Source organism: Balaenoptera borealis (assembly GCF_965194805.1).
Source record: "Balaenoptera borealis genome assembly, chromosome: 4".
Lineage (NCBI taxonomy): Eukaryota > Metazoa > Chordata > Mammalia > Artiodactyla > Balaenopteridae > Balaenoptera > Balaenoptera borealis.
Window position 1 is genome coordinate 99,370,455 of NC_138861.1, and position 26,310 is coordinate 99,396,764.

The window sequence follows — 26,310 nt, forward strand, 5'->3', positions numbered from 1 at the left end:
TCTAGCATGTCCAGTTACTTCCTATCATACTCTCCTGTGTTATTTTCTTCATAGCACTCATCAAAATTATCTTATTTGTTTCATGTTTATTGTTGGTTAACCTCCACTAGAATACAAGTGCCACAAGGGAAGGAATCTTTTTATTTTTTTGTCACTATAGCCTTAGCCTCTAGAATGGTTCTCGATATATAGGTGGTACTAAATAAATATTTGTTGAATGAATGAATTAATCAATGTATATATGAGGCTTTCAAGCTTTCTGATAATTAATCTAGAATTTGTTTGGAGGTTTTTCATATTGAAAATAAAGAAACCAACCTAGTATCTTAAATTGGGTTTCCTGGGAAGCCAACTCTGACCCTGAGATTAGCATGCAGGAAGTTTACTAGGGATTGCTTCAGGGATCAACACCAGTGGAAAGAAAAGAAAAGAAAGTAGAATTTGGCAGAGAGAAAAGTTTGGCTGTGTTAGTCCCCTAAAAGGTCTAAGTTGATCCTAATAGGAATTCCAAAGCTAGGGTAGCCCTCCCAATTTGGTCCAGATCATGACGGCTGGGTCCAGGATTTATACTTCCATGATGTTCAGTCGTTAGACATAGGCTACCCTGGGGAGGAAGTACACTATTGGGATCAACTACAGACACTACCACTATAGTAGGTCTCAGTGCTGCAATTAATACTCATCATCTCCCTCCTCTACTGGCTGTCTATTTTACCCTCACTCTCAGCTAGCACCTCTGGTGCTCCTGGTGGCTTACCTGGTAGTATGACCCAGACCCTGAACTCTTTAAGAGTCTGAGTCCCTGGTCACAATGCTGTTCTCAGGCTGTAGCTGCTACACTGGTCTATTTATTACCAAAACTGAACAAGAGAGTACCAAGAGATGCTCAAATGGATCACCCAGGTGGAAAACATATTATTTTTTGCCCCTATTGTCTAACAGCAGTCTTACCTCTTCCTGGTGACTCGGGCCAATTATTCCTGCCAGGATGGTGATTCCTCTTCTTGTCCTCCGACACCTTGGCATGAGGAGCTTAAAGAGCCCAGCTGGCAGCCATGGTGGAAGTACTCCCTTCTAGCAACCAAGACTCTTGACTGTTCAGAGCCCAGAGTTTCAGGAAAGGGAAGCACAAATTCCCCAGATGGATCAGTAGGAGTGAAGGAAAATGGGAGTACCCCCACTTGCACCTCTTCATTCCTAGGCCTACGTATTCTACCTCCTGGGGAAACAGCACCATACAAGGGTCATTTATTTAGAATGTCCCCTGCATTGCACAGGACGGTATGCCATCTTCATAGGTATTGTCTCTGAGCTGGCTCTTCTATCAGGCTAGTGGCTTCTGGGTATGGTGGTATGTGATGTGAACAGTGGATCTCACGCTATTATGCCTGTTCCAGCACTTCCTTTAACGTTAAGTGGGTCCCTTTGTGTGACACAGTAGTATGTGGAATCTTATGCTGGAGGATTAAACATTCTATATGCGCTTGGATAATGGTACTGGATGAGGGCTGGCAGGCAGGAAAGGCAAATCCACACCTAGAATATACGTCTATCCTTGGGAAAGGGTAGATGGTATCCAAAGTAACTTGTCATCAGGTGGTTGCTTGGTCGCTTGGAGGGACTGTGTTGTTGGTTTCTGTTGTGAGAAGGTCAGACATTCAGTGGTGAGAGTAGGTCGATCACCCTTAAGAGGGACCTGTGCCATTGCATCCACGTATAGCTTCCATCCCTGCTACCATGGGAACTCCATTCATGTGCCCAAGATGCAAGCACTGGAGTGGCTGATGACAGAGGCTGGCTTGTATCAACTGGATATGTGTTTTTTTAGTACGTCTCCTATGATGGATGTTCTCTGATGGTCATTAACATGTGAAATAAGGATCTTCACACTCTATGCTCACTTCCCTATGTTCATCCACGTGGCTTTACCCTTGTCTTTGTTGTTCCCCAGTCTTCCAAGCTTTCTGCTTCTAGACCCCTGATCAGAGGGCCAAGCTATTCAGCACTGCCCATGAGTCCCTGTGTATTCTAATTTCAGGCCACTTCTCTTTCCACATAAAGTGGCTGACCAGGTGGGAGGCAGTCTCCTCACCATCATCTTTCAAGACCATGTTGGGTGGGGCAGCAGTGCAGCCATCACCCCTTTCTAGCTTTCACCAACAAACTAAGTTGAGTCATTTGTGAATCAAGCTCAGGCTTTTTTTCCTGCACCAACTGATCATCAAAAATTCCCCCACGCAGTAAGAGATGTGAGCTGAGCAGTGGTATACTGGTAAATATTTAACAACTGGCTTTCTGAAAAGGAGAAAAAAAAATATCTGATTTATAACATTGGCTAATTTTCATAGTGTAAATACTTCCACTATGGTCAATTTCAAACCACCAATATGATGTCGACAAGATGGCAACCCTTCCTGAAAACAACAATGAGCTCTCATGAGCTCGTGCAGACTGGCTCCAGCACACCACTAGGTGCTGCATAACAGCACCTGCATGATGATATGAGCTACCTGCATGCTATCTTCTCTTGCATCTTGCTTGTGCCCTCAGGTCTTGTTCACATTCAATGCTAGATGTACCTCTTCTACCTGGGTCTGCCCCAGCTAATGGCTTGCAAAGTGTGATAGAAATATCTCATGAGGGGTAGTTCTGGTGTCATGGTCACTTGGTGTTCCATGGTGAGGTACTCATCTCTATCAGGGCCTAGTAGTATTCCAGGAGCTGTGTTTTCAAAGGTGTATAATTCTCTGTTGCAGTTGGCATGGCTTTGATCCAGAATTCTATGGATTTACATTGTGATTCTCCTGTTGGGGCTTGTCATAAACTCTACATGTCATATTTTCCCACCACTGATACCCCTCATAGGGTCTGCTGGGCTGTGTGGTCCAAAAGGCCAATAGCTGCTTGCCCTGCAGCCTCGACCTGTTGCAGAGTCCTTTCCTGCTATGGACCCGACTGAAAAATGGCATCCTTCTGTGTCACCAGGTATGTGAGTTGGAGCAGTACTTCTGGAAATATATTGCTTCTAGAACCTGAAGAAGTCTACCTGGCCGGCATTGTGCTGCCTTGCTCATGATGGGAGCTACAAATGCAGTGATTTCTCTTTTACTTTAGAAGGGACGTCCCAGCATACTCAAGATCACTGGACTCTGAAAAAATACTTATGTGGCAGGCTCCTGAGTCTTTTAGAGTTCATCTCCCTCGAGGATGCATGTAAATTACCAAGGCCTCCAATATCCTAGCAATTGCTTGTTTTTTGATCCAACTAGCATGATGTCATCAATTTACTGGATCAGTGTGATACTCTGCAGGATGTCCAGCTGGTCCGTGTCTCTTCAGACTGTGTTATGACAGAGGACAAAGAGTTAACATAGCTTAAGGGCAAGGCTATAAATGGATATTGTCACACATTCCAAAGGAATGTCAATTATTTCTGATTCTCTTTTTGATAGGGGATAGAAAAAGAGTCGATCTGCCAGATCACTGGCCACATATCATGTACCTGAGTCCCTACTAATCTGCTCTAGCAAAGATAACATACTTGACACAGCAGCTGCAATGGGGGATACTATTTGGTTAGATTTGTGATAGTCCATTGCCATTCTCCAGGATTTGTCTGGATTTTGTAGAGGCCAGACTGGTAAATTAAACAGGTATGATGGGAACCACCACCCATCCATCTCTTAGGTCTTTAAGGGAGGCAACCATATTTACCTTTTTTATCTCAGTTTTTTTAAAATGTGGGTTGTAAAATACATACAGTTGGCCCCCCATATCCGTAGGTTCTGCATCCACAAAGTCAACCAATGGTGGATGGAAAATATTTGAAAAAAATTCCAAAAAGCAAAACTTGAATTTGCCACATTCTGGCAACTATTTGCATAGCATTTACATTGTATTTACAACAATTTACATAGCATTTACACTGTATTGGGTATTATAAGTAATCTAGAGATGATTTAAAATATACGGGAAGGGGCTTCCCTGGTGGTGCAGTGGTTAAGAATCTTCCTGCCAATGCAGGGGACACAGGTTCAAGCCCTGGTCCAGGAAGATCCCAAATGCTGCGGACGAACTAAGCCCGTGAGCCACAACTACTGAGCCTGCGCTCTAGAGCCCGCGAGCCACAACTACTGAGCCCGCATGCCGCAACTAGTGACAGCCCGTGCGCCTAGAGCCCATGCTCCACAACAAGAGAGGCCACCGCAATGAGAAGCCCATGCACCGCAACGAAGAGTAGCCCCCGCTTGCCGCGACTAGAGAAAGCCTGTGCGCAGCGACCAGAGACCCAACACAGCCAAAAACAAAATAAATAAAATTAATTAATTAATTTTTTAAAATTAGCATTGGTTTAAATAAATAAATAAAATATTCGGGAGGATGTGCGTAGGTTATATGCAAATATTACACCATTTTATATAAGGGATTTGAGCATCTGTGGATTTTGGTAGCCACAGGGATCCTGGAACTACTCCCCCTCGAATACCAAGGGATGACTGTATAACACGAAATTCACTGTTTCAGCCATTTGTGAGTGTCCAGTTCGGAGGCATTTAGTACATTCACATTGCTGTGCAACCTCCACCGCCATTAATCGCCACATCTCATTTCACTCAGCATAATGTCTTCAAGATTCATCTATATTATAGATGGTCTGATTTTCATGCCTTGTTAAGGTTAAATAAAATTCCATTGTATGTATAAACCAGATTTTCTCTGTCCATTCATCCATCAATGAACATTTGGGTTATTTCCACCTTGTGGCTATTGTGAAATAATGCTGTTAAGAACATGGATGTACAAATGCCTGTTCAAGTGCCTGCTTTCAGTTGTTTTGGGTATATACCCAGAAGAGGAACTGCTGAATCATATGGTAATTCTATGTTTAATTTTTGGAGTACTTGTCATAATGTTTTCCATGGTGGCTGCACCATTTTACATTCCCAGCAGCAATGCACAAGTGTTCCAATTTCTTGCCAACACTTGTTATATTCTTTTTTTTTTTTTTAAAGAGCCACCTGGACACCATGTGCTTCTTTCTTATTTTTTAGAAAATATTTATTTATTTATTTATTTATTTATTTATTTGGTTGCACCAGGTCTTAGTTGCGGTGGGGGGGGCTCCTTAGATGCAGTATGTGGGCTCCTTAGTTGCGGCAGGTGGGCTCTTTAGTTGTGGCATGTAAACTCCTAGTCGTGGCATGCATGTGGGATCTTCCCTGACCAGGGATCGAACCCGGGCCCCCTGCATTGGGAGCACTGAGTCTTATCCACTGTGCCACCAGGGAAGTCCCACACTTGTTATATTCTTTGTTTTTATAATCGGCATCCTAACGGGTGTAGAAGTGATTTATTGTGATTTTGATTTGCATTTCCCTAATGATTAGTGATGTTGAGCATCTTTTTATGTGTTTATTGGGCATCTGTATATCTTTTTTTTGAGAAATGTCTATTCAAGTCCTTTACCCATTTTTTTAAGTGGGTTGTTTGTTTCTTGTTGTTTCCCTGAGTTGATTTTGTAACTGTTTTCTATTCATTGCAATTGTTCTTTCTTTTTTCACCCCCTCCTTTTCTGCCTTCTCGGGTTTTAATTGAACATTTTATATGATTTCATCTTATCTCTTAGCATATCAATTATACTTCCAAAAAAAAGTAGTGGTAGCCTTAGACTTTTCAATATACATTTTAAGTTATCTAAGTCCATCTTCAAATCACATTACACTGCTTCATGCATACTAAGTTATTGCAGGTAACTCAGAATATCCCCAATTCCTCCCTCCCATCCCTTATAACATTGCTGTCATTCATTTAACTTATCCATTTGCTATAATAAAATATAAATAAAATAAAATAAAATAAAAGATTTTATTTTACCTTTATTCCTTCTCTAATACTCTTCCATTCTTTATGTAGATCTGAGTTTCTGACCTATACCATTTCCTTTTCCCTGAAGAACTTCTGCTAATATTTTTTGCAAGGCATTCTTCATTTCTGTTCCAATGTTTTTTACTTTTAGCATTTCCTTTTCATTCTTTTGTTAGAGTTTCCACTTCTCTACTTGTACTACCCTGCTTATGTTAATCCACTCTTGCACGTTATCCACTTTTTCCATTAGAGTCCTTAGCATACTAATCAGAGTTATTTTAAATTCCCTGTCTGATAATTCCAAAATCTGTGTCATATCTGATTCTGGTTCCAGTACTTGCTTTGTCTCTTCAGACTATGATTTCTCTTGTTTTTTAAGCAAGCCTTGTAATTTTTTCTTGAAAGCCAGCATGACGTATTGGGTAACAGGGACTGAAGTAAACGGTAGATCTTTAGTGTGAGGTTTTATGTTAGTCTGGCAGAAGTTGGGCTGTGTTTAATGTTTACTGTACCTGTAGGTGCTAGAGGTTTCAATTTCCTCTGTTGTCCTTGTTTAGTCTTCCAGGTTGACAATGGTTTCCCTATGGAATCATCCTCAGTTTGAGTCCTCATCTTGCAGCTCTTTCAGTGCTAATCATGTTATACTGTTACACTGGAGCCCTGCTGGGGTGGTGGTAAGGAGTGGGCAGGGGATGTGTTCTCTAATCTTATCACTGAATCTATCTTCTAATGGGTCTGTGTTCCTGAGCTGTGACCTTCACAAGCCTTTCTTAGCTTTTTTTTTTTTTTTTTTTTTAATGCCCTTAGATAAAACAGGAAGGCTAGAAGGGGTTGGAGTGGGAGAAATGCCCTCCACCCAGGTGGGAAGGCTCTGGTAAGAGCCTTTTTCTCTCCTGGAAAGTAAGCTCTTGCTATGGAGAATGTTCTGGGCATATTTCACAATGGTTTCTCTTCCCCATCTCTTCCGGAGCCACAAGAGTATGTTTCTTGGCTCTTTATTGTGAAAACTTGGTGGGATTCCTGGAGGTAAAACCCACTGTGGAGTGTGAAAGCCCACCTAAGACCGAGGCCCACAAGAGTTTTTCACTCTCTAGATAGTCCCCACTCAGCCATTAGCAATTTGTCAAAATGACCATTGGGGTGAGCGTTCCAACCAGGTATGGCTCCAGTGGCTTCTGCTCCAGGTAATCACATCTTTGCTATGACTCTTTGAACTTGCCTGTCTCTCCAGAGTTCAGGGTGGCAGTTTACCCTGCAACCTCAGTTTTCTAATGGTTTCAAGAAAAGCCACCGGCTTTCAGTTTGTTCAGCTTTTTCTTCTAAGAACGGGAGTGATAACTTCTAAGCTCTTTACATGCTGGCGGTGTAAGTGGAAATTCCTCCCCAGGTTGTTTTTTATTTAGTATCTTGGCTGAGATGGGGGGGTATGGTTTCATAAGCCTCTACTCGGCATTCACCACTATGATAGCTCTTACTCCTTACTGGCCAAAAATTCAATATGGGGGGTTGTGCAAACTACCAAGGATGTCTATCCTTAAGTGTATTGATACATTTATGGACTGGGGACATGACAAGTGGGTGTGTTTGAGAATCCAGGAAAACTGCTACAAGCTGGACCTGGGCCAGACCTCCATTCCAGGCTCCCATCTGCCCCCATTGTAACGGAGTCCATACAGGCACTTGGAGTCTCTCAGTGTCAATGTCAGTTCAGGTCCTATATCCAATTGTCCTTGAAATGTTTGGGTACTCTCTTTTCCCCAGTGTATGGCTACATAAGCCAATGGCTATAGATCCCTTAAGGAAAGGACTCGGGGAATGACTACTGAACACACTGTTATGGTGTTGTAGAGTTCTTTCTCCTAGGAACACGTTTCTCCCTTAATTAATGTATTCCAGGTCCAAAAACTGGTTGTAAACCCCAAACTAAAATGTAGTCACTTACGTTAGGGACAAAGTGGAGTTGGCTAATTCAGGTTCATTAAAGAAAAATGAAACTTAAATTTACCTAACATAAGTTGCAGGAATTTACAGCTCTTCTCAGAAATCAGCAGAGGATGCGGGCCAGTCCCCAAATGCCAAGTCTATTCATGCCATCTTTGGATTTCCTTGTTCCCCTGACTCACTACCCTGATCAAAATAAGGAAGAAGACCACCAGGCAACCAATCACCTGAAAAATCCAAATAACTTCTGCATTTACCCCCCCCCCCCCAAAACCCTTTAGTCTGTGAGCAACTCAGAATTCATTGCTCTGGTAGCCCTGAGTGTCCCGCCTTGCAGGTCAAAAACCTTTCAATAAACTCATCTTTCTGCTTTGTTTTACTCAGTGTGAAGAATTTGGTTTTTGACATAGTTCAGGTCCAGAAACTGGGCAAATTTTCACTGGGGCAACTTTCTTTAACCTCTTGATCTTGCATCCTTGATTTATTTTGGTTGTTCATATTGAGGACTTCCTTTGATGGTTGTCCATCTATTTTGCCCTAGATGCCTTGTTCTATTCACCATCTCCATAATTCTGTGGGTCAGGCGTCCTTGACTGCACTCCTACCTTATAGCATCCACTTGGTTTCGGATGTTTAAATGCCACCATAAGACCTCTGTGTTACAGGGTGCTATCATCTCTACCTCTCTCAGGAAGCCCAGTTCTGAAATGTCATCTTCTGTCTTCAGCCCTGGACTACAACGACAGCCACCACTGAATTTATGAGTGATGATGATGCCTCTCACCAGAAATTCCTTTTCGATTTGCTAATTGGTGTATCCTCTGAATAGATCTGTGGAATATATTCATCTGCTGAGTTTTCCAGCTTTATGTAAGTATTTTCGCTCCAGCATGTTCACTTACCTGAGCTGTTTAATCCCCCCTTACACTGTCAACCACAGCAGTTCTGGCATTTCTACCTTACTTGATGTAGTTTCGGCCATTGTTTTTTCCATGCTTCTAGATGACATCTTGAGTGTGTTCATGTCAAGACCTGGGGTTCTTGCGTGAACCCGTATCCTGGGAGAGTACACCCAAATTGATAAATTCTCCCTCATCGGACTTTATGTTCCGCCTCCCTCTTCTCTTTTTATCCAGAACCTTTAGAGTCCAATCACATGCATACTTCCCTGGCTTCTGTTGGTACTTGTTGCGTAGGTTCTACAGCTTCTTTGGGGTTGCTTTCCAATATTATCAGCCTTAGAATGTCTGTGGAATATCATATATCATGACTTAATTCTAACCATTGCCTAGTGATCGGCAGGTAATGTGGGGGGTGCATCCTGAGGGAGGTGCATGTTATCCTGCACAGAAGGCCTCTCATTATCTCACAAGGAAGGAGCACTAGCTTTTAATAGGAAGTAGTGGGGCATTTTGGCAGGCTCAGCAGGTTGTAGAGAATTTAGGGTTCGAGATTTTTCATGTATATCGACCTAAATGTCCTCATCCCATGTGTCAGGGTCCCACTCTTTCCCAACCAGGGATCTACCCTTGAAATATCATGCCTGCCTAAATGGAGAGTATAATCTTCTTTGGAAGTTTCCACTTGGCTTTCTGTTACTGTTACAGTTAAGTCCTGGGATCTGTCCTCAGTTTTCTCTGTCTTCCCACTGCAGGAGATGAGAACCTCTTTACATGCTTCCAGAAGATCTTCTGGCTTTCACACTGAGCTTTGACTTGCAGATTAATCATACTCAGCCTTTCATTATCTCTCTTCAAAGTATCAAGTCTACTTAGCAATAGCCAATCAAATCCCAATGGTCTTACAGAATAGATACTATTCCCCCTATACTTTGGCAACAGTGCCTGATCTTTCCCAGTACACTACAGTTAAAAGCTTTAACAATTGCCCTGCTTTCTTGTGGTAGCTATGTTCCACCTGCCACTGATTCATTGCCAGCCAATGAAATTGGTGGCCAACTCCAAAATTCAATCATAGTGTCTTCTTTCTTGGACTATTCCTGGCACCAAAGCTTTTAGGTCGGGTTCCATGAAAAGTAGACTCTGAAGCAAAGATTAGTGTTCTGGGAGTTTATTAAGGAGTACACTAGTGGAAGGAACGGCATAAAAGTAGGATCAGACAGAGGGAAAAATTAGGCTGTGATGCTGTCGTATAATAAAGAATTTGACTGGTTTTGTCCCTGGTTCCTGGGAGGCAACTTCTAACCCATTGGAATTTCCCATGGGATAGGAGTGAGTTTGTTATTTATGGTGGGTCCTCGGACCACACCTGAGTTTACGCTAATGAGATGATTTAGGATGAGGGTTGGTCATGCCAGAAAGACCAACCATGTGATAAAACAGTTGAGGCTTTCGGCCATGTGACATCAGCCTAAGTTCTGGACCTCTAGGGAGGGGAAGGGGGCTGGAGATTGAGTTCCATCATGGGGCCAGTGATTCAATCAATTATGGCTGTGTAATGAAACCCCAATAAAAACTCAGGACACTGAAGCTCAGTGGAGCTTCCTGGTTTGTGAACAACACCTTGATGTGTCAGGAGTGTGACGTGTCCTAATTCCACAGAGAGAGGGCACAGAAGCTCTGTGTTTAGGACCCTCCCAGGCTTTACCCTATGTATCTCTTCATTTGGCTGATTCTGATTTGTATCCTTTATAATAAAATTGTAATCATAGGGCTTCCCTGGTGACGCAGTGGTTGAGAATCTGCCTGCCAATGCGGGGGACACGGGTTCGAGCCCTGGTCTGGGAAGATCCCACATGCCGCAGAGCAACTGGGCCCGTGAGCCACAACTACTGAGCCTGCGCATCTGCAGCCTGTGCTCCGCAACAAGAGAGGCCGCGATAGTGAGAGGCCCGTGCACCGCAATGAAGAGTGGCCCCCGCTCACCGCAACTAGAGAAAGCCCTTGCACAGAAACGAAGACCCAACACAGCCATAAATAAATAAATAAATTAATTAATTAAAAAAAATTGTAATCATAAGTATAGCACTTTCTTGAGTTCTGTGAATCATTATTCCAGCAAATTACTGAACCTGAGTAGGTTGTGGGAAACCCCAAATTTGTAGCCAATTGGTCCGAAGTACAGGTGGCCTGTGGGTCCCTGAGCTTGTGGATGGCATCTGGAGTAAGGGCAGTCTTACTGGAGACTCTGCCCTTAAATCATGGCATCTGAGCTAACTCCGGGTGGTTAGTGGCCAAAATGCATGGTGGTACAAGAGACGCCATCATAAATAATAACAGCCTCAGCTGATCCCACAGGGAGCTCTGATGCGCCAAAGCTCACGGTTGTTCCTAGTTACGTAAAGGGATCAGGTGTTTATACCTCCACAGCATCTTCAGGCTGCCCTTGGGCATCTTTATTTATTTATTTATTTATTTATTTATTTAGCTGTGTTGCTTCTTAGTTGCAGCACGCAGGACCTTTGTTGCAGTGTTTGGGCTCTTTGTTTGGCGCACGGGCTTCTCTCTAGTTGCAGTGCGTGGGCTCCAGAAGGTGCAGGCTCAGTAGTTGTGGCATGTGGGCTTCTCTAGCTGTGGCGTGTGGGCTTCTCTAGCTGTGGCGTGTGGGCTCCAGAGTGTGCGGGCTCAGTAGTTGTGGCGCATGGGCTTAGTTGCCCCATGGCAAGTGGGATCTTAGTTCCACGATCAGGGATTGAACCTGCATCCCCTGCACTGGAAGGTAGATTCTTAACCATTGGACCACCAGGGAAGTCCCAGGCAGCTCTCTTTAACCAAGGAAATTCCTGAAGGGAGCAGACAGTTGAGTACTGCCTGCAAGTAGCACTCCTAGAAACTGAGGGATGTCTTTCATTCTTGAAGCAGAATTTCCATGGCAAGTCATAGTGCCCACTACACTTTGTTACAGTTTCTATTAAATGGTAGAGAGAGGACAGGGTGATTAAAAGCACTACTGAAGATTGTTTTGAATTTGTAAGCATTTTGCAACTAAAGAGAATTCAAAAAGAGAGATTGGCCGGCTGATCCTGGCAAATCCTCACAAGTGATCATATTTTCCCAATTAAGTCTTTTTGATGTCTTCCTATTGCTCTTGGGAAGGATAGTCTTAATATCCTTAGCAGGACAACTCAGGCTCTGCGTGAAACGGCCCCTTCTTGCGTCTGCAGGATCATGTCTTCCTCATCTCATTGCACTCATGTTCTCTCTGTCTGTGGATTGCACCTGACTTTTGAAAGTTTCAGAGCCTTTGCACAGGCTGCTTCCTCTGCTTGGAAATGCTTTCTTACCTCTTTGTCTGACCAATCTGTACTGTTTTTGGTCTTTGTTTAAATGTCCCTTTCTCAGAGAGGTCTTCCCTAACCTTCACTCTAGATAAGGGCCACTTGTTATATGCTCTCACAGTGCCTGTTCCCTTTGCATGGCCTAAAAACACTTACTAGATATAGTTACCTGTGTATTTATCTGTTTAATGCCTGCCTCTCTCCCTCTGATAAGTGTCATGAAGGCAGGAACTATGGCTATTTTGTTCTTCTCTTTTTCCCAGCACTTAATTCAGTGCCTGACATGGGAGTTTAATAAATATTTGTGGAGTGAATACGTAAATGAAGTAATTAAGGCATAGATAATAGTGACAAAGTGCAGTGGTTAATCATGTGGCTCTGGAGGCAGAGTGGGTTCAAGTCTTTTAAATCCTGACCCGTTCACTGAGAGCTCTGTAAACGTGTCCTCCCCTTTGACAATGTAGAAACTTATCAGTTCACATTGAGTCTGTCTGACTGGGGAAACTTATCCTCAATAACCAAACCCTAGGAGAATAATGTGGAATAAGAATACCTATTTATCAGCAGCACTACCGTGTACCCCTTAAGCACACAGACTGTTCTGGGATGAATCCAAAACTGTCATCTTGGCCACAATACTCAGCTTCTTGGTGCATCAGTTTCCTCACCTGTAAACAAGTCTAACTCATAGCACCCAGCTTAAAGTTCTGTAAGGATCTGATAGGTTAATATATATAAGAAACAGTGTATGGGACCCAGTATATGTGTGTGTTATATGTGTTAGCTAATATTATTTATTAAGTTAGGTTGGGAGACACCTCTGGCTTGACACCTGGAGCTGGTTAGCTGCGTAAGACATTCCCTCTAGGTGAGTAAAGTCATGCCATAGACCAAATAATAGACTGGAGAGTTGTCTGGTGGAGTAAGAGTAAAGTAAATCTCCTCTGGCAACATTTCTGGAAAGCTGTAGGGGAGCTGGTGGATAGCTCTTCTCTATTCTAGGGACCGTTCTGCCTGAAAATCCAGGGTGAGTCATTCAGATCCAGAACTCTACCCCTCCTCACAGAGAGTGTAAACATCCTGGCAGATTCTGGCCCTTTGCTCCCCTGTTGTAGATTCCAGAAAGGCCACTGTCCTTAGGGAAATATAGCCTCTCTTCAGTCATTCAGGTCACAACACAATTGATTAGGTTACAGTTTTCTTTAAATATACACTAGACCCAAGGAAGAAGTCTTATCACTTTCATTTCAGTTCCTCCTTTACCAAGTTTCCTTGCACATTTATGACAGGCTGATGCCTCTTAGGGTGGAACATTTCTGCAGGTAGAATTCTAAGCTTTTCCCTCACTGTTTCTCCAAAATTTTAGAGCACTTTATAGTATCCCTCAAACTGGGAACCTGGAGACCTGAGCCTGGAAATGTGAGAGTGAAATCTGGATTTTAATTCTGACGTTGACACTAACTGGTGAACCTGGTCATCACAGGGGTTAGATTTCCTCATTTGGAAAATGAAGCAGAAAGAGAAGATCAGCTGGAAACCCTTCCAGGTTTACAATTCAGTGATTATGCATCATGATCTCCAACAAAAGTCAATATGCTGTTAATGTACTTTTAGGGTAGAAAGTTGTACTGGGTATTTTATAAGTGAAGATACTCACTTTTCTTTGGGCTGATCTTGGAATGTGGATTTTGTACCAAAAAAAAAAAAAAGAATTCTCTTTATAAGCTGCAATTGTAGAGTTGTATTTAACCTTAGAGATTGCAATTCTGAGGATTGGATAAGAACCCTAATATGGTCTTCCAGGGCATCCAAATGACCACTGCGCAAACTACATAAATCACCCGGCTTGGGTTGGTTCACAGATCTTTTTCTTGTGTGCTTCTTCTGGGAATGAATGCAACTGAGCAAGCAGATAGGTTCTGGTGGGAGAGAGTCACAAAAGTCATAAAGTCATTCTACCCCACCAATTTGCTATGGCTTTAGGGACAGCCCTAATGGCTGTGTGACATAACCTCTCTGTCTTGGCGTCCACATCTATTAAATAACACCTACTTTGCAGGGTTACTGTAAGAATCAGAATAGAGGTAGGGTTAACACCGTGGAAGCACATAATATGCACACAGGAAAAAGTTATGCCCTTACTGCCAATTTTCCCTATTCCAGTAAAAACATCAATAGGTTGAGTGCAATCTGTCCGTGCTTGGTAAAAAGAGGCAAAATGTTAAATCAACTATCGTATAAAATAAACAATTAAAAAAAAAAGGCAAAATGGATTATGGTAAGTCTTGACATTTTCTCACCTCAGTTTCCCCACTGCAATTGAGAATGTCCGGTCAGTGGCTTCAAGTGCTAGATCTGGAGTTATAGTTGGGTACCAATCCTGGCTCTGTCCCTTATCAGCTGTATAATCTCGATTAGTTTTTCAACCTCTGTGGGTCTCAGATTCCCCTAATGCCAGGGTAATACAGATGGATAGGATTTCCTAACTAGGATTAGACTTCCTCTTCTCTCAATTTCCTAAATCGGAGGGCCGTGAAGGGCCCAAGGTACCAACCCGCCTAGCACCCACCCAGAGGGCAGAAAATGCCTGCCAGAGGGAGGGCGGAAGAAGGGCGGGTCAACGAGGCGGTGGGCGGGGCTGGAGTTCCCGCCTCCTATGCGTGTGCGCGCACCACGGACGCACGGACGCACGCACGCACGCACGCACAGCATACCGCGGAAGCGCGCGCGCAGGCCCAGCCCTCATCGCCGCCGCCATTTTAGCTCCTGGTTCCGGCCGCACGGTGTAGGCTGTTGTAGCGGGAGGGGTGGGGGTCCTCCAGAGTTTTGTAGCTGCCTTCGACTGCACCGATAGAGCCGCTAGGTTCTCTTTTTTTCTTCCTTCGTAACCGCCCGCTCGAAGAGTCCGAAGATGTCTAAGCGACACCGGTTGGACCTGGGGGAGGATTACCCCTCCGGCAAGAAGCGTGCGGGGACCGATGGGTAAGCCAGGCCGGGGACGCGAGGCAGGGGCTCAGGCTTTGTTGGGGTCCCGGCCGGGAGCGGGCCACGGGCCCCGACCCTTTTGTTTCCCTCTGGGCTCGGGTCACTGGCGGCGGGGCGCGGGAGAGCGGACCCTCAGGCGATCGGCCCGGCAAGGGCACGGGGAGCTGAGTGGCGCGGTGGCCGCTCGGCCCAGTCGGGAGAGCGGAGAGGCCTGTCGTGGCCAGTAGGGTGCCTCCTCCCCGGGCAGAGTCGAGCAAGAGTCACTTCGAGGGGAGCGGACGGGAGGGAACCGCGGACCTCGTGGCCTGGGCTCCTGGTAAGGCCTGGAGCCCGGGGAGAGGGTGGGGGAGGGCGCGGCGGGAGTAATCGTTTCCAAGGGCACCAGGTACTTCTCAGGCATTGGGGTCGGGGAGAGGGCCTTGGGGGGCGGCTGGGCGCCCAGCAAGGGGAGAAGCGGAGGCCGGAAAGTGAGCGAAGCGCGTGGATTCTGGTGTAGGCTGGGGTGGAGGTGCTGGGAGTAGAGTGAGGCGTGCAGACGAGGAGTTCTCGGGGGAGGGGAGAGTAGAGGGCCAGCCGGGAGAAAGGAAAACGTGGAGTATACCTGATGGGCTGGAGGGCTGGTGGTTTGGAGCCGCGGAGTTTATACTTTGGCGGGAGAGTGCGTGCCTCGGTCCATTCAAACACTTCAAAGTAGATACTAGGCAAACTTCCGCTCTCTGCCCACGCTCCCGCCATCTCCTTTATTTCCTGCTTTGGCCGAAACAGTAGTTATTGGGCATCCCCGGGATAGCAATTAGAAGGCATTCTTTTTTTCCAATAAGTTCTTGTTTTCTGTGTCCCTCCCCCGTCCTCGTTCTTAGGTAGCTTTTGAAACAAGAAGGCCCTTTTCAAAAGTTTTTAGGGTTTACGGCAAAATATCGCCCGTCGGGAGGTTGCTTGGGAGTTGAAATAGACCACGCCCGTGGTGTTTCAGATTCCTTTCTACTTACCTTTTCTTAAAGGTGCAGAGGAATTTAACAGTTAATCTTAGCAATTGCATCAAAATCATTTCTTGTCCAGTGTGTGCTTTCGTTCCTGAAGTACAGAGATTTATTTGGATAATTCAGGCAGAGCCATGAAAGTCTGAATATCTTCAATACTTAGCATAATTTTGCATTTTATTGTGTGTGTACGTGTGCAGAATCACTGTGTCAAGTCTGTATAACTTTTGTTCACTCAGTCCTTCCTTTCGGTTGATTGAGGTGTGTGTGTCTGGGGAGTATAAGCCAGGATAGGGTATACTTTTTGGTGGCTTTCCGTATATTGAATATGGAAAGCATAAATATATAACATTTTAATCGTGTAAATTTTTTAGTTTACAGTGTTCGATGTCAGCTTTCTCTCCCTCACCCCAACACACACAGCAGAACTTTAGCACATTTGAGCTACAAGTCACAGGCTCCTTAAGAGCTGGAAGTGACTTTAAAGAAAGTATACTCGGCTCCACTTGAGGGATGAGAAATGGAGACCCAGAGTTGTTAAGGTGGCTTGTGCAGCCTTACAGTTTACAGGTGGATCTAGAACCTTGATCTTTTAATTTTCAGTCTTAGCCTGTTGCTTTTTCCGATACAGCACACAGACTGTGACTGTAGTTAAGAGTCATTACGGCCTATTTTAATGACATTTACAATGGGTTGGTAAAGTAGGGAACACTTGGTTCTTTGTTCCTGTGAAGCAAAAATAAATTGCTTGTCATCTGGCTAAGATGCAACTAATGCCTCTCACAGAATTCAGATTGGAAAAAAAAATACGGGGAAGGAATGAATTCACTTACTGGTATTTGTGTGTATGTGCACCATTTAAATGCTTTTTTGGGGATTAGTGGGCCCATGATATGTACATGGGTTTGTTCCCCTTTCCTTGCAAATCCGACATCCTTAGTAAAAATGTGGACTTTTTAAGTCTGGTGGTGACCTTTTGATTCTCTTGGATATTATATATGACATCTACCTGTAAATGAACGAGAGTTCATCTTTGGAATAAAGCTCAAGTTCTGAGATGTTTTGGAGGGACATTTGTATACTCATTTCTATGTCACCTGAATGTCATTTCTGATAGAACTTTCTTTAGCAGTGGGCTTAGAGTGTTTATTAGTGCTTAGGGTTTTTTTTTTCCGTATTTAATAATTTAAAAAGTTACTTTTGTTGACTGTCATGCAGTCTTGCAGATTTTTCTTTTTTTTTAAGCCCTGCTAAGTAGCAGGTGGTTTTACATGAGAGGGTAGGCCTGTCAGTCTTGTGAACTCCACTGCCAAACATGGATGTCCCATTTTCCCCGCTACTCAGAAGGGAAGGTAATTCAGTGAGAGATTTTACTCAAATTCATGCTCCCAAACTATATGTGGCTTTATTTACTTTTGCTATATTTTAAGTTTGGAAACAGATAGAGAAGTTGAAGGTTTCTGTTACATACTGACCTTATTCCTTTTTCCACTTTTCCCACAACATTTTCTGTGTAAAATTATTAACCAAAAGACAACTTACTGTTGAAATATGGAAAAAAATTTTGAAAACAGGAACATTTTTCACTTTGATGTTAGTTTCTGATATTACTGCCTGGTAAGAGTTTTTTCGGTTAAAAATGTGAAACATAGATAAGATAACATACGTACAGTGTTCCCAAAACTATTTCAGGTGCTTTATAAACAGGTTTTCACTGCAGTTCTGTGATGAGGTTAAGTAACTTGCCCCAGGGAACACAAGAAATGTCCATTCATAAAGATATAAAGAAAAGGGGAAAAAATTATCAAATCTTCATCCTCATCTTTATTTAATCCCTTGATGAAAATTTTTTTAGATCTCTGCATATTTATTCACAGGTATCCTGTTTGATACCAATAGGATCTTTTAATATGTATTATTTGTGCTTTGATTTTTTTAAAATTCACCCAGAAATATGTCATAAACTGTGGAATGGATATACATTATTCTTTTCATTGGCTGCATAGTATTCCACTTGTAAAGGGGTATCATAACTTATTTAACCAATTTCCTGTTCACTGATGTTTTGGTAGTTTCCTAGTCTTACAAGTGAAAAGTGTGATGAACATCCTTATGTGTACTTATATCCCTAGAAGTCCCTGAAAGTGAGATTACCAGATTAAAAGCAATGCTTGTTTAAAATACTCTGATTTTGATAACCAGTTTACATCTTCATTAGCATTTCTTTAGTTTCTGTTACTCCATGTAGAATTTTAACATGGTATTTTAAATTTAAAAAATAAATGATAACCAATGTTTATTGGGCATTTATTATGTTCCAGGCACTACTTTAAGCACATTATATATATTAACTCATTTAACCCTTGCAATACCCCACAAGAGCTTTTTATAGATGAGGAAAGAAATAAATGTGGTCATATAGTTAGCTTAAGTGCTGAGCCAGGATTAAGCTGAGATAATATACTGAACCACGTGCTAAACAACTGTGTCCTGTTGTGTCTCTCCCTGCCAGTATTGTGGCTAAGTGATCACTGCTTTGATAATTAGTTTTTTAAGCATTATACCTCGATTAGTAAATCTTCTAAGTAACAAACTCCTCTATAATAAAGGTGCCTGTTTAAAAAAGAAAACATGCATGTACACAATATTCTGCATGTATTTATGAAGCAGTGGGTTTGAGGGCCCCCCCCCCCCGCACTGACCCTTAATTTTTATCTTCCCTTTCCTGTTGAAGGTAGATAGTTTGAATCACAGGCAATATTTCTAGGTGATTGAATTTGCTTTCTTATTTTAATCTAAGAGACTATTTTATCAATACTTCTCGCTTTGCAGATTAGTAAATTGAGGCTTATACCTTTCCAGTGGTTATGCGACTGTGACCTAGGTGCTCGTGCTCCTTTTACTCTTATATCAGAGTTAAACCCCAATTCATGGTCAGCAGTTAATCTTTGTGTCTTCAGAATGTATTTTATGCTTCCTCTGTTGCAGTTATTTTTGGTAATAAAGTTTCTGGTGAAGTAGGCGCTTGAAAAACATGCATTATTTAGACCAGATGTTCTTTAAGGATTCTTTATGTTCTATGAACTATAAAATGTCTAGTCTTTGAATCCATTCCTGACTACAGTGCTTCTCACTTTGCTGGACATGTATCTATCCTGTTGTAAACTTATTCTCATTCACATTCTCGGGCTGTGCAAATACTTATTTAATTACAAGCACCTTAAACTGGAGCAGAATGAGAGAAGCAAAGAAAGGATGGTTGATGGTATATTGCGAAGATAGGCCAGGAAGCTTACGTTCTGAGTTATGGGACCTCATTTTGTATGCTGAGTAGGTTATCCTTTAGGTTCCTTTGATTTCTTTCTCTTTATGCCAGATGGGATGAGAAGCTTCGATCCTAGCTTGTATGTCCTGTAATTCTGTAGAAGGGAACATTGGGTTGGGGGAAGGGAGAATCGCTTTTTATATATACATATGTGAAAAGATTATATATATGTAAAAAATATATGTGTGTATGAATATTTGTGTACATATAATAAGGTTTTTCTCTACTTAGACAAGTTCCTGTGGAATAGAATTATTTATTTCAGAAGGGACAATATCAAATATAATTGGTCAGCTTACCATTTTTGTAATTGGGGAACCATCCTAACTCATGCTGGGCTCAGCATTTTAGCTGTATTCTACCAAGGGGAGTAACTGTTGCCCAGCTTATGTGCCATTACATCAGAATGAATGGTCTTCCCTAGTCTGCTGCTGATAATTGGGGCATGGGAAATTTGTATGTCTTTTGTGTGTTATGGATAAGGAACAGTGACATGTTTAGCAGCTTGTGTCATGGTTCCATGTTGCCTCACTATTTCAAATCTGAGTCCAAACACCTTGTGGCACATTTGTCTGCTATAGGATTTAGTCTGAAGTAAACTAGATTAGTAAAATGAATAAGCATAGATAATTTTAAAATTCTTACTGGTTAGGGATCATCTCTAGTATCTAGAAGTAGATACTAGAATTGGCTAAATGACCTAAGATTAATATGGCGGTCATCTGCATAATTTAAACATTTTAAACAACTTAATAGTGTTCAGTGAAGCTTGTTTTTAAATGAGCTACTTTTCACTTTATGGGTGATCAAAGTATACATAGGTTTTACAAAGTACTTCCCAGTGTCTTTTACTATTGCTGTTAAGGATACATGCAAGAGTAAACAATGAAAACAAGAATAAAAAGTTTTCGTTTTCCTTATAGAGCAATAGATGCATTTTGAACAAAATTTGGAAAGTGTTAACTTAGGAAAACAAACTTGCTAATTCTTTAACTCAGAATTTTGTTCTGAATTTTGTTTGTATTACTGTAATGTGAGGTGGAATTGTCTTTGAGGCCAGAAGCAATAAAAGACTTAGTTCTTGCTAAATTTTGAACATACTTTCAGTGTGAAAATACCTTTTCATGTAACCTGAAGGAGAATCTGGGAAAGACTGATGCCATTCTCTTTTTGCCTAATTTGTCCCTACCTTTTTCCCACACTGCCCTCAGTCTTTAATTTCTAAGAAGGAAAGGATTTTACATGCAGAATGAGTTCTTGTGTTATCTCAGCTGATGGCTAAAGGTGGAAAGAGACTGTTCCTTAATAGAATTTGATGCATCATCAAGGAAGGGAAAGATGTTTATGGATTAGGCATGGAGAATCCTTGATTACAAGTTATTTTTCATTGTTTCTGATACTTCGAGTTTTATATCAGTTTATTTGGTTGTTGGACATTTACTTTCTTGTGACTAATGCCACTATGAACATTTTGCGTAAAATTTGGAATCTGAATTGTAAAATTTTTTTATTATTATTATTTTTTTGTTTTTAGGAAGGATCGAGATCGTGAGCGTGATCGTGAAGATCGGTCTAAAGATCGAGAACGAGAACGAGATAGAGGAGATAGAGAGCGGGAGAGGGAGAAAGAAAAGGAGAAAGAATTGCGAGCTTCCACGAATGCTATGCTTATCAGTGCTGGATTACCACCTTTAAAAGCTTCCCATTCAGCTCACTCAACCCACTCGGCACATTCAGCACATTCAACACATTCTGCTCATTCTACACACACCGGACATGCAGGACACACATCACTTCCACAGTGCATTAATCCATTTACCAACTTACCCCATACGCCTCGATACTATGATATTCTGAAGAAACGGCTTCAGCTCCCTGTTTGGGAATACAAGGATAGGTTTACAGATATTCTGGTTAGACATCAATCCTTTGTACTTGTTGGTGAGACTGGGTCTGGTAAAACAACACAGGTGAGTTATTGAATACCACAGTCCATACTTTATTAATGTTTACGTTTACTAAATGTTGCGTATTTGGTTCTGGTGGTTATTCTCATTGGCTGTCTGTCAGAACTTTTTGAAGCATAGCTGCTTTTTTTTCTTTTTTTTTTAAAAACAAGTAATGCATGGATTTTTTTTTTTTTTTTAAGTACTTTATTTATTTATTTATTTTATTTATGGCTGTGTTGGGTCTTCGTTTCTATGCGAGGGCTTTCTCTAGTTGCGGCAAGCGGGGGCCACTCTTCTTCGCGGAGCGCGGGCCTCTCACTATCGCGGCCTCTCTTGTTGCAGAGCACAGGCTCCAGACGCGCAGGCTCAGCAATTGTGGCTCACGGGCCTAGTTGCTCCGCGGCATGTGGGATCTTCCCAGACCAGGGCTCGAACCCGTGTCCCCTGCATTGGCAGGCAGATTCTCAACCACTGCGCCACCAGGGAAGCCCCATAGCTGCTTTTATGTTTAGCAATTTTTAGTGACTTACGGGGTCGGAATCCTGTAGGGAGTACCTATTTTCCTGAGTCTCTTTGGAAAAACAGCAGTGCTGTTTTTTCCAGTTTTATTATGTAAATTATGGCAGTGATACTCTCCCACCCACTTTGAATCTGGGGTGGTACATATTTGGGGGCACAAGGTTTGTTTTCCAATGCTTGGGTGGAGAGAGCTGAACCATTGGAATGATTTTGTTTTTGTCATTTTCATTTCTTTGTTTTTGTTTTTATAATTGTTTTGAACTATGTGAATATTATTTATTCTTTTAAAAAATAGAAGAGCTAAGTAAAGTCTTTTTACTTGTGACCTCAATGCAATAGTGTCCCCGTCCTCCCCACCCCTGAACTAAACACACGTTAGTGTTGTATTAGAAATATATTTAGGATACTTCTCAAACATGGATGAGCCATTATTTACTAGGCCCATGTAATAGACGTTTAGGCTGCTTCTAATGGTTGTTTTGCATGGGCAAGTATATCTTTAGGATAAATTCTCAGAAGTAGAAATTACTGGGTCAGAAGATCGATTATAATTGTGGAACGTACAGCCAAATAGCCTTCTATAGGGAACGTATCAGTTTACTGTTCCGTGAGCATGTGTGAGAGCATATGTGGGAAACCACTAGAGTGTACTACTGAACTTGAACTTTTGCAAATCTGACAGGAGAAAAACGGTATTTCAGTGTAATTTTTAATTTGCATTTTCTTGCTATGAGTGAGGTAACCATATTTTCATTTTCAGATGCTTGAGCCTGACCCATCAGAAAATTTCGTAGATTTTACAAAAATAACAGCCCCTGGCTATTGTAGAAAATTTGGAAAATTCAGGAAAGTGTTGAAATGAATTTAATAATTACTTATCCTGCAGAAATAATTGCTATGTTTCCTATGGGCCTGATTTTCCATGTTTATGTACCTATGAACATGTTTAGGTTTGAGCATACGGCATATACAGGTTATCCTGTATGTGTATAATTTAAGTTACACAATGCCACAAATCTATCATTTTGAGTATTTCATGGAGACATTTTGAAGGCTACAATAGCAACCCAGATTGGAGGCTTTTGTTATATAAAAGACTGAGCCTTAGTATGTTTTTTCTTTTTAAATGGAGGAAATGTAATGCTGATGTTAGAAGCTAAAACTGTTGGTTTATTTTTATCACCTTATGGAAATTTAAAGAAATACATGAAAAGATGTAACTCTAAGCTTATTAATATTATATTTTTAATAATTATTTCATCTGGTTTATCTAGTTTGTGTAGTATTAATAGCACCCATTTAGTCAGCAATTGGGTAAAGCCAGGCACTGTGTACTTTGTATTATCTCATTTAAGTTTTTCAACAGCCATGCAAGGAAGTTGTTAATCACCATTTTACAGATGAGCAAAATGAGGCTTTGATTTATGAGAGGTTTAGTGGGTTGCCCTAGGTTACACAGTAGATATAGGTGGATTCAGTATTTAAAACTCTGTCCCTTTGTCTCATAGCCAAAGTTATATTTATTTCATATTACTCTTCTGTGGTCTTATATGATTAACCTTATTTCAGAGATGAGTTTATTTAGTAGCAGTTAGTGGAGAAGAAGGGCAAGTGAACTCAAAACAAGATTTGTGATTTTTTGGATTAGTATTTTTTTTTTTTAAATACTTAAGATACATGGATACCTAGGATTGCAGGGATTTGGGGGATTCAAAGGGAAACAACAGTGTAAATAGTGAATTTTACACAAATGCTTTTTCCGCATGCTCCTATTAAACTTTGACTCAAAACCATTAAGAATAGTTAGCCATTTTTTGGTTATCTTTTTGTGCCTATCAGAAAGTGAAATTCTCCAAACACAATTGCAGAAGGAACCTAACTAAAATGTAGTAATAGTACAACTAGTATTCTTCAAATATCACTGTACAAATCCTATACCAAAAAAATGCCATGTTTCCTGTAGCATTAAAATCTGTTAGGCTTTTGGAGGCTTTGATGGAGATGCATCATGTCTTTCTTGTAGGAGTGGTTTCCAATTTAATGTAGTAAGCACTTAGATTTTTCCCATGGTTCTTTCCCAGGTAAGTGAGTAGAGAACCATTAAATTAGCAGATCTCTTAGTTTTCTGTTTATAATGGAACAGCCAGGAAATTCAGTGTCATCATGGCAACAACCAACTACTTATGCTTGTTGGTCTTTTTTTTTTTTTTTTTCCTTTGTTTACCCTTCATTGCCCTCCTTCAGGGAAGTGCTGTTGCTGCTTCTATAGGTCCTATTGAATTTGAGATTGATAGTTAACTAAAATTAACTTTTAAGATGTACCTAAGGTGTTGCCATTGTGCATACTTCTGAGGGGAGAAGGATAGGAGTTAGATTCTGCTGGCTTACCAAGTATGAGCTAAATTTGTAACTTAAATTGTATAGGAATTTAAGTTACAGTTTCTTAGAATATTTTTGGGAACTAACATTTGTTATGAAGTAGAATTTTCGTAAGTTGGAATTTTTCCAGTGCATAGAGAAATGCTTGGTGGTGGAACATTGACACCATAGAGCATATTCAGCAGAGCCTCAGTGGACCTAGCTCACTGAGGAGTACAGTTATGACATATCAGTGTTATACATGACCCTTCCTCGTCTTGGAGAGCTCATGCTATTACAAGTTTAAGTCATAAGTAATAATTTGTGGTGTGCCTAAATTGAATTTTGTTTAAAATTATTAGAATGAGATAAAACACTTCATGTTAAATATACCTGATGTGCAGGCAGAGTAGAATTAATTTAAATGTGAAATTATTTGATAGATTCCACAGTGGTGTGTGGAGTACATGCGATCATTACCAGGACCCAAAAGAGGAGTTGCCTGTACCCAACCCAGGAGAGTGGCTGCAATGAGTGTGGCCCAGAGAGTTGCTGATGAAATGGATGTGATGTTGGGCCAGGAAGTTGGTTACTCCATTCGATTTGAAGACTGCAGTAGTGCAAAAACCATTCTTAAGTAAGTACTATCTTTAAAAATGAACACTTTTTTCCCCTCTGTTTTTATTTTCTGCCACCAGATAGGGGACTTTGCTAGTGGAGTCTCAAGCCATCTAACTTTAGAATAATCCAGATTAGACCTTCTTATGCTTACTAGACGACTTTTTAATATGGATTCTTTTTCTTGGTAGTAATATATGTATAGCTATTCAGTGGTCATTGGAGTTCAAAGGTCAGATTTTTTAGTTACTTGGTGCAATATCTTAGGTGAAATGTTGTATCATTTAAATATGATAGAAAAGTAAAGTGATATATTTAGTAAAAGACAGTTACTTTTAGAATGAATGATGTGTGGGAAGGAGTATGATTTATTTGGGTGAGAGAGCTTTTAATGTTAACTGTACAGCTATTACCATGCATATGTTATGAGCTAAAAGGAGGAATCTTTTGTCTTGTGATATACTCTTGGAGTCTCCTCAAAGACCTCGTTCCTCTTCATTATACCATGGTGCACATGATTGACAACCATGCTGAGCTTTTTTCTAACATTTTCTTTAACTTCCCTAATTTTTTATCTTCATCGTAACACTTCCATTCTGCATAAGTAGTGATGTTTGTTGCCTGATGGTAATTCTTTTGAAAATCTTCCCCTGTTTTTAACTTCTGTTTATTCTGTGTACATATAACATTTCAATCATTTTTTAAAAACAATTTCCTTGTCATGATACAATCTTCTCCCTCAGGCTGTTTTTAAAAGACAATTGGGAATAAAATGTTACATGGACAGTGACATGAGTCTTTGATGGCAGAGTACATACTGTGTTATGGGGGAAACTATATATTTTACAGAAAACTTCAAATGTATGTAAAAGTAGAATAATACTGTAATGAACTCGTGTTTATTTGTCTTGCATCTTCAAACTTGGCCAATCTTATTTCATCCATATCTCAACCTTTTATATGTCCCATATAATTTGAAGTAAATCCTAGGCATCGTATACTTTCATCTGTAAATATTTCAGTGCATCTCTCGCGAAGATAAGATTTCTTGAAATGTAACTGTGATATCACAACTTAAAATTTTTCCATAATCAGAACATTGTTACCCTCAAGTTTCATTTCAATTTCTTAGTTTCTTTGGTATATTATTTTATTAGAACTTCAGATTGTTTCATTTTTAATAGCAGTTGAACCTTAGGTGTTTACTTCAGCTCGTCTTTATGACTTTATGAGACATGTTTTTGGCTTAAACCTTAATCTTCATTGAATAAATCTTTTTAGTTTAGTGGTAGTCACATTATTGGTTGGTTGTAATTACAGTATAATTGACAAAAACACTACATAAGCAAAATCTTGCGATTTTTTTTTATTTAAGATTAGAGAATGTCAAGCAGTTGAGGATAATAAAAGGCAGATTTTACTCATCTTTAGGAGGAATAATATTCTAAAATTTGATTCAGTATACATTGAATTTTTTTTTTAAAGCCACAGTTGAGCAGGGAGAACAGAATTTGGAAATTCGGAGATGAGAAA

The 26,310-nt window shown here is 41.0% G+C and overlaps 1 protein-coding gene and 1 long non-coding RNA gene across 3 annotated transcripts in view; one reads left to right on the forward strand and one right to left on the reverse strand.

Annotated features, from left to right (window-relative positions):
• The window catches only part of LOC309627353, a 54,367-nt gene extending 39,732 nt beyond the window's left edge, over nt 1-14,635 (reverse strand). For both annotated transcript variants that reach the window (XR_014243696.1, XR_014243697.1), the window contains exon 1: nt 952-14,635. This is a non-coding gene — a long non-coding RNA (uncharacterized lncRNA). The remainder of the gene's footprint in view (nt 1-951) is intronic.
• A 128-nt stretch (nt 14,636-14,763) lies between these two features.
• Nucleotides 14,764-26,310, forward strand: part of DHX15 (DEAH-box helicase 15) — a 51,201-nt gene continuing 39,654 nt past the window's right edge. Inside the window, exons 1-3 of the mRNA XM_082389219.1 lie at nt 14,764-15,025; nt 20,868-21,303; nt 24,603-24,796. Coding sequence (XP_082245345.1) covers nt 14,955-15,025; nt 20,868-21,303; nt 24,603-24,796 — 701 coding nt within the window. The 5' untranslated portion in view covers nt 14,764-14,954. The remainder of the gene's footprint in view (nt 15,026-20,867; nt 21,304-24,602; nt 24,797-26,310) is intronic.